This window comes from Sturnira hondurensis, unplaced genomic scaffold (assembly GCF_014824575.4).
Source record: "Sturnira hondurensis isolate 20B ecotype Veracruz unplaced genomic scaffold, ASM1482457v3 Scaffold0013190, whole genome shotgun sequence".
NCBI classification, from domain to species: Eukaryota; Metazoa; Chordata; class Mammalia; order Chiroptera; family Phyllostomidae; genus Sturnira; species Sturnira hondurensis.
Window position 1 is genome coordinate 3325809 of NW_028085821.1, and position 7734 is coordinate 3333542.

Consider the following 7734-nt stretch of genomic DNA (forward strand, 5'->3'; position numbering starts at 1 on the left):
ATGCATGTTACTAAAGAATGGGCTCATTCCCAAGATTTCCTAAGTGAGTTCCTGTCACAAAAGAGTCCGGGACAAGAAAACTGAATGTGGAACAGGCCTCAGTTAGGCAAAGGGGCCTTCCTCTCTCTAGGGGTATGTGCCCTAAGGGCAGACATTAAACAATGATAGGAACCTAAGTGTAGTCTACATGGTGTGTGGTTAAAGCAGTCAGACTGCTTGAGTTAAAATCCAGGCTCTCCCCTTTACTCTGTGCCTGTATCCTTTAGGGTTGCATCCCACCATGAGAGACAGCCAAATAACCCCACAATTTTGAGGTTTAATCTCGTGTAACAAGATGTCGTAAGATAGGGAGTCCAGGGCCTGAATGTGGTTCCACCTGCCATCAGGAACCCTGGCTCCTCTTATCCTTCTACCCAGCCTTTTTTAGCATGCACTTCTTGCCTCATGGTCACAAGATGGCTGCCCCACCTCCAACATCAAATCCAAATTTCAACCAGAAAGAGGAAGGTCAAAGGACTAGTTGAGTCTCCTTCCCTTTTAAGAAGCTTTCCTGGAAGTCACACACGGCTTCTGCTTACATCTCATTGGCTTGAATTGGCAAGAAAGTCTGGGAAATATATTTTTAATTGAGCATATTGCTGTCCCCAACAACATCAGATTTGTGTAGATAAATGAATATAAACTGGCATAGTGCTTGCAAGGAGAAAGGTGAAGACTGGATTTCAAGAAGGAGAATGTGTGGATGGAGGTAGAAAAAGGAGGAGCAATGGCTCCCTGTTGCTTCTGACAAAGATGTCTTGCTTGACCAAACTTCAGTCAGGTTCCTGAACCTTCCGTAGGCCCCTCTGTGCACTTGTAAAATCCAGTTTTATCAAGAACCCCCAACACTCACTATCTGGTTACCTTCCAATCTAATCAGATTCCTCATTTCCCATCAACCCCTGATTAGCCCGCCTGTCTTCAGCGACAATCCTATTAGCTAGCATTCCCCTTACCCCTAATGCTTCCTCTTAGTAATTTTCCATCCACTGACCCTCAATAGAACAAGGAGAGAGACATAGGGGTAGCATCGCCCTGGAGGAGTCCAGCCTCTCTGTCCATTGCAAAGCACGCCCCTCATTCACTCAGTGGAGAATCTCTCCTCTCCCCACCATCATCCTGGGTAACCTCGCCTTACTAATGTCCGCCCTCACTTCCTTCTGCTACGGGCTAAGCTCAACGTGGCAGCGCCTACAGAGAAACCACACTTCAAATCCCAACGTGCGTGCCTTTTTTGCGTGTGAAGGGCAGGACGAGGGAATGTTTGGTGTCTTCTGCATCTTTGTACCTTCGGTGTGTCTACACAACCCCTGTGCTCAAAAACATAGTTGAGATTGGCTTTGACCGCCGTAGCCTCCCTATTCCTCCCCGGGCTGAGAAACATTCTGCTCAGGAAATTTGCCGGGAGCATTTCCACGCAATCGCGGAGTACAGCTTTCTCTCTGTGCGCGTTTTCCTGCCCCCGCCGCACTCTGCCGACCTCTAGCGGCGCCGAGTGCTAGGCTTCGAAGAGCGCACGCGCGCGCCCTGCCAGTCCCCGGATAGCTTGCTTGACAGTCGGCGCGTGCGCACCGAGTGCGGGCAGCTCCGAGGACTCCAGAGGCAGGTAAACGCGCTGACGCGGGGAGGTGGCGGGGACGGAAGGGGCTGCGGCCGGACAGCAACTGCTGGGGGCTCGCACCTTGCAGGCCCAGGGACTCCGGCTTTCGCTCCGCCCTGGGCAAGTCTGGCGGGCTCTGAGCCTTGCTTTTTGCCGGGGGGGGGGGGGGGGGGGGGGGGGGGCGTGACCTGAGCGGCCTCCCGGGGCAGAGAGGCGAGTGGGAGGAGGATCTGTAAGGCCTGTTACCAATTTGGTATCTGTTGTTTGTTCAGGAAGCTTTTCTTGAAGAGGGCTCAGAGTTTGCAAATAGTGGACGGGAAGGGGCAAAGCTGGATCGGGGGCAGCTGGGCTGTCCTGAGTCCTGGGGCAGTGGGGACCTGAGCAGGCTGGCCAAAGTGGCCCAGTTCCTCCGACGGACCGTAGGAGGGGGATGGGGAGCACTGCTACAGAATGAAGTCCTAATGGAACTTGTGCAGGTCTTTGGGATCACACTCAGGACAGCAGTTTAGTCATTTTTGTGTTTTCACTTGCCCTACCGATACAATTTCTTCTTTCCTTGTGCAGTGTGGCCACTAACATGCACTCACTTGACTCCCTGCATCCTAGGACATGACACAGGAGGCACATCTCGGCCATGGGGTCCCAGCATTCCGCCTTCACTCTCCCTTTTTCCTACAAGCGAAAGAAAGATGACAGAGAGGAGACGCTGGATGCCCGAGAGCAGGAAGAAGCCATTGCCCAGTTCCCATATGTGGAGTTCACTGGGCGGGACAGCATCACCTGTCTCACGTGCCAAGGGACAGGCTACATTCCAACAGGTGAGAAGCTTTGGTCGTGGGAAGGTTGATTCCCCAGGGAGAATCCATAGGTGCCCACGGGCTTCTCCTCTCTCCCAGACAGGGCTGTTATTCTAGCCGTAACACCGACCTCATGGTCGGTGCCCTGAACTGGAGCCAGCTCAGCTGACTTGATGAATTTGGGCGGATTCCACAACTTCTCTTGGTTTCCTTATATTTGAAAGCCTTTCTTTTCTTCGTTTCCACTGTTTTGTTGTTTCCTTGGTTTGGAGTATTTGGTTTTGTTAAAGAACAAAAATTCAGTCTAGTAAATTTGAAGATCACAGTGGCTTTGGTGAGTGATTCATAAATTGAACAGCATCTCATTTAACAAGTATAGAGGAGCCCCATGGAGCTGTTCAGAGTGGAAGGCTTTTAGAGGCTGAAACTGGGTGGGACATGAAAGTTGTTAGCAAATGGAAAGAAAGAATTGTTTCAGGCAAGAGAGATTATTCTTGGAGTGGGGGGATGGAGAGGGTTCACACGACAGGTGATTGCACCATTAGTGGTGACCAGAAAATCCCAGACTGACTGACTAAGATTAGATTCCTGGAGAAGATCGAGACTGCAGTTGGGTCAGGTATTAAGTCTGGGTTCACTGTCATGGGCTTCAGCACAAGTGACTCCGTTTTGGGCCTCTGGTTGTCTATCTACAGCAGTTTGCAGTAGAGGGGTGGACAGGCACGTTTCTTTATTGTTCTCACTTGAAAGACCTGGCACAGATTTGGTTGGTGGGAGGTAGGGGACCACCCAGGAAGCTTCTGTTCAAAGGAAGCAGGTGGTAAATCATTAACAACGTGAGATCTGAAAACTGTGTATATCAAGTGGGGAGAGAAAAACAGATGCTCAGGAGTGGAGCCCGGGTTAGGGGCAGGATCATCTCTCAGGAAGGCGGTCCTCAGAAAGTTGAGTCCCAAGGGGTAGAGCTGTGAGGACCACCTCTCCTCCAAAGCTGTTGTGATGGAGATGAGGAGGCAGGGACTAGAGAGGAGTCGCCTTCCCCGAGGCCGTACAGGAAAGTCAGAAAAAGATATTTTGTGATTCGTGGCACTGTTCTGTAGATTTGCTTGTTTATGAGACCCAAAATGTGAGACTCGTGTCTTAGAAATGTCTTAATTCCAAATACGTTGTGGCAGGCCAGTGTGCCATGTGAAGGGAAGTATTGCCAAATCATAGGATTTATTTGACCAAAAATAATTGTTTGGCTCTTTTGTAGAGCAAGTGAACGAGTTGGTGGCTTTGATCCCTCACAGTGATCAGAGATTGCGCCCTCAGAGAACGTGAGTTGCTCGCCTCCCTCCTGTTAATGCCTGCTTCTCTCCCTAGTCCTTTTATATACATATGAATGCCAGGACTGTTTTTTTTTAAACCTTTGATCTAGTCTTGTAAATTCCTCCATTTCCTTAATACTATTCACTCAAAAAAGGTTTCTGCCCCTTTCACTGTCTGGGGGAGGAAACTTGAAGCTAGGAACATTCAGAGGGCCAAGTGAAGGAGCTGAATTGGAAGGAACTGGAGACGGGAAGCGTCTTGGGAGGTTAGGAGCTCCGAAGCTCCTCTCTTTAGCTTCCCCTCCGGGACGCAGACAGCAGAGCCTTCTGCCGCTCCACCCATTCCTGCCTGCCTGGCAGCTCCTAGCCCTTTGTACTCCAGCCCCTCCCCCATCTTCCTGGTTTTGCAGTTGACCTTAACTGATTGGATCTTGCAATCTGACTGCCTGAGTTGGTCACGTGCTCTGTTTTTGCAGCAAACAGTATGTCCTCCTGTCTGTCCTGCTCTGTCTCCTGGCATTTGGTTTGGTGGCTTTCTTCCTGTTTCCTCATTCAGTCCTTGTGGATGATGATGGCATCAGGGTGATGAAAGTCACGTTTAATAATCACGACTCCCTTGTAATCCTCGCCATCAAGGTAAGACTTGGGGCCTCCCTTCCTGGGTTGTGCACCTGCCAGTCTCGGGCCTGTGAGGAGACAAACTTACACTTGTTTCCTCACTCGCCCTGTTGCAGGCCACCCTCAAAATCAGGAACTCCAACTTCTACTCTGTGTCAGTGACCAGCCTGTCCAGCCAAGTTCAATACATGAACACAGTCGTTGGGTCCCATGTGACAACTAACACCTCCCTCATTCCACCTCGGAGCGAGCGATTGGTAGGCTGTTTGTCTGGGTTGTTGTTTTTTTTTAGGATTCTTGCCCCATAGGCCTACGAGTAGAGCAGGGCCTGGGGGAATGGCATAGCCTCTTTACTTTCCCTTTCCTCTAGTTTCCACTGGTAAGAGCTGGTCAATGAGAAAGACCTGATGGGCTCTGTAATTATGAGAAATTGGGGGGGGGGGTAGAATTAGCTAGCACTTAAGCATTAGGGGGGAAAAAGAACATGTAAAAAAGCAACTTGGTACAAACCAAGAAGAGGCAGAATGATGGATGGTCTGAGGTCCACTGGCCTCTCAAAAGGGAAGAGGTTAGAAGAATTAGTTACAGGCTCACAATCCATATGAGGAACAATCTAGCGGAAATGTTTTGTATGTGATAGAAGAATGCTCTCAGGTCTTTGGATGCTGGTGACAGTAATGTTCTGTGTCACTCCTGCGTGGCCACTGACTGACTCTGGTGTTTTCTTTTCAGGTCAATTTCACTGTGCAGGCGGAGATGGGAGGCCCGTTTTCCTATGTGTAGTAAGGGCGCTGTTCTCTGTGTGTGTTCTCTGCTGGCGGGGCAGGGAGGAGGGCAGTTGTACTCAGTTGATCGGGGCTGGTCCCGCTGGAAGCTCCAGCCTTGGGCCCATAGGTTCCCAGCTGTGGCTGTCTTGAGCTTTTTTGGGCGCGTGTGGTTTTTCATAATGTGACTGAAGTGCTGGGATCTCTAAAGGAGAACCTTCAGCCACTAGAAACATTTCCAAGCTCCAGCATTTATGTATGATGGGTTTGAGAGAACAAGAAATATCATGGGAGGGTGAAGGGACCCAGGGGGCTGGTGAGCCATGGCACACTGAGGTCGGGGGAGCCGTGTGGGGAGGGGGTTCCCAAACGACTGGCTGTTTGCTCCTCCGCTTGACAGTGTAACTTGGTGCTCTCCTGCTGATCCTCCTTTCTTTTTTTTTAACTAAACTGATTGTTTTCATATTTGCTGTTTGGTAGTTTCTTCTGCAGATTACCTGAAATCCAGGTGCACAACATAGTGATCTTCATGAGGTACGTCACTCTCCTCCCTGTTCCATGGCCCTGGGGTTTGAGCCTGGACTGTCAGGCTGTGTGAGTCCCCGTGGGACCCACAAGTCAGGGCACACGGCCAAAGAGGGGCGCCCGCCGCCTCCAGGCTCAGACGCAGCAAACTCTTGGTGTCTGCTGGATGCAGTGTCCAAATCCCTCCACAAGCCACCAGAGTCACAGCGAACAGTTAGGGGTGTGGTGGAACCTCAGTTCTCAAACTTAATTCGTTCCAGAAAACTGTTTCAGTTTGTTCAAACACTGAATCTCCTTTGTTTATCACCTGAGGGACATGTGACTGATCACACAGGTGTCAGTGTGGAAGGCTGTCAGGTGGCGACTCGAAAACCAAAGTTTTGTTGAACAGCCAAAATGTTTTTTCCATGAACAACTTGGTCAAGAACCAAATTGTTCCAGAACTGAGATGTTTGAGAATGTTGCCCAGGAAACAGGACTAGTGTTGTGACCCTTTAGAACCGAATGAGACTCGTAAGGCACAAAGTACTTTGTCAGGCATTTGGCCAGACTGCCTCTCTAGCCACACAAATCGCCACGTGTCAGGGACCGCTGGGGCGCTCCTGGAGCCACGGCTCTCACACCTGCAGCTGATAGGGGTCTCTGTGGACATGAGCAGTAGGAGGGTGTGGAGCAAGGTTTCCCAGCCCCGCGCCGTCCACACTCCGGCACAGACAGTTGCTTGTTGCGGGTGCTTTCCTGTGCGCTGCAGGGTCCCTAACGGCACCCTGGCCTCTGCACACCCGGTGCCAGTAACACTCACCGCCTCTTCCCCCGTGGTTGTCACAAACCAGAATGTCTCCAGACAGGGCCGGCAGTCCGTGGTGGGGAGAAATGGTCCCCAGCTGAGAACTGAGACTTATGTGGAAAGTCAGTAGGCAGCACAGCGTCTCTGTGGGCGCAGAGAGGTTCTCTTGGGTAACCATGAAGCTGGGATATTGGATGTATACGTGGGTGTTGTTGGACTGAGTGTGCAAGACACTATTTGAGCAGTTTTTCTCATTTCATCTCAAACACAGAATTCTTGGTTTCTTTTCCCTAGAACTTCAGTGAAGATTTCATACATTGGCCACATGACCGAGAGCTCCTTGGAGACACATCACTATGTGGATTGTGGAAAAAATTCCTCAGCTGTTTAAAAACTGCTTTTGGTTCTTCCATGGCAGCACCTGTCAGAAGAGACATAGCCTCTGCTTCCAAGGCCCGTACCTGCCCCGGGCGGTGGAGGTGGAGGAGAAACTGGTTCTCTTAGTCCCCGGCACACACCCTCCTGCCCCTTGGGAGGAAAACTCAACTCTAGCACGACTGATGTTTCTCCTCGACCAGCAGATCCACTGCCCAGCACCTAGTCTGTGCCCAGCAAATAGTAGGCACTCACAGCTTGAAGAATTCGATTCAGATCTTCTCGGCTGGTCCTGGAGCAGTTCCTGGAGCATTATGAATTGGAAGCCTGCCGTGGGACTCAGTTAGAAACCGGGGTGACACAGAGCCGGGACTGTCGGTGCAGCTGCTTTCGGGACCGCAGTTCCCCGGGCGGGACTGGAGCGGGGCGTTGGAATGCACGGAGAGAGCACAGGCCACGCAGTGTGTGAAATCGTTCATCTCCCAAATGCCTAGTAACTTTTTTTTAAGAAGCAGAACTTTTTTTCCTGGTAGAAAGTTCTAATTGTTTTTACTAAGAGTCTATGTGGGGCTTGATTTACCCTTCATCCATTGGCTGGAACATGGATTGGGGATTTGGTAGAAAAATAAACCCTGCTTTTGATTCCTCTTTGTCTCCTCTGCTTGCTGGGACATCTTAGACACCTCTGGGAGAATTGTGGGTGAGTTGCCAGCTAAGTAGGTCAGCCCAGGATGGGAGGGGAAGAGAAGGAACCCTCATTGTACCATGGCTGGAAGCTCCTGTCGAGAGAAACAGCCTCACCTTTCTCCTGCCTCTGGTGGTGACAGGCCGCCCTGGTGCTGTTCCCGCACAGAGCGCTCCGGCCCCCTGGAGGTTGGAAGAGGTAGGGCAGATGCCGGGGGAGTGAAGCTGCTTCCTG

The 7734-nt window shown here is 50.9% G+C and overlaps 1 protein-coding gene across 6 annotated transcripts; it reads left to right on the forward strand.

Annotated features, from left to right (window-relative positions):
* Positions 1-1577: 1577 nt before the first annotated feature.
* On the forward strand, positions 1578-7463 carry TMEM106C (transmembrane protein 106C). Of its 6 annotated transcripts, none has more exons than XM_037061128.1 (8): positions 1578-1645; positions 2246-2457; positions 3692-3755; positions 4223-4382; positions 4481-4621; positions 5097-5146; positions 5609-5662; positions 6735-7463. In XM_037061128.1, the coding sequence occupies exons 2-8, from the start codon at positions 2274-2276 to the stop codon at positions 6829-6831; spliced, it is 750 nt and encodes a 249-aa protein (XP_036917023.1). In that variant the 5' UTR covers positions 1578-1645; positions 2246-2273; the 3' UTR covers positions 6832-7463. The 6 variants fall into 6 exon arrangements, with proteins under 6 accessions (XP_036917023.1, XP_036917026.1, XP_036917028.1 ...); XM_037061131.1 differs by having other exon boundaries at positions 1612-1645; positions 2204-2457; XM_037061133.1 differs by having other exon boundaries at positions 1621-1641.
* The last annotated feature ends 271 nt before the right edge of the window (positions 7464-7734 follow it).

Coding starts and splice junctions, on each gene's coding strand:
- TMEM106C (XM_037061128.1), top strand. CDS start 2,274: ATGGGGTCCCAGCATTCCGCCTTCACTCTCCCTTTTTCCTACAAGCGA. Junction 2,458..3,691: donor GACAGGCTACATTCCAACAG/GTGAGAAGCTTT, acceptor GCTCTTTTGTAG/AGCAAGTGAACGAGTTGGTG. Junction 4,622..5,096: donor CACCTCGGAGCGAGCGATTG/GTAGGCTGTTTG, acceptor TTTTCTTTTCAG/GTCAATTTCACTGTGCAGGC.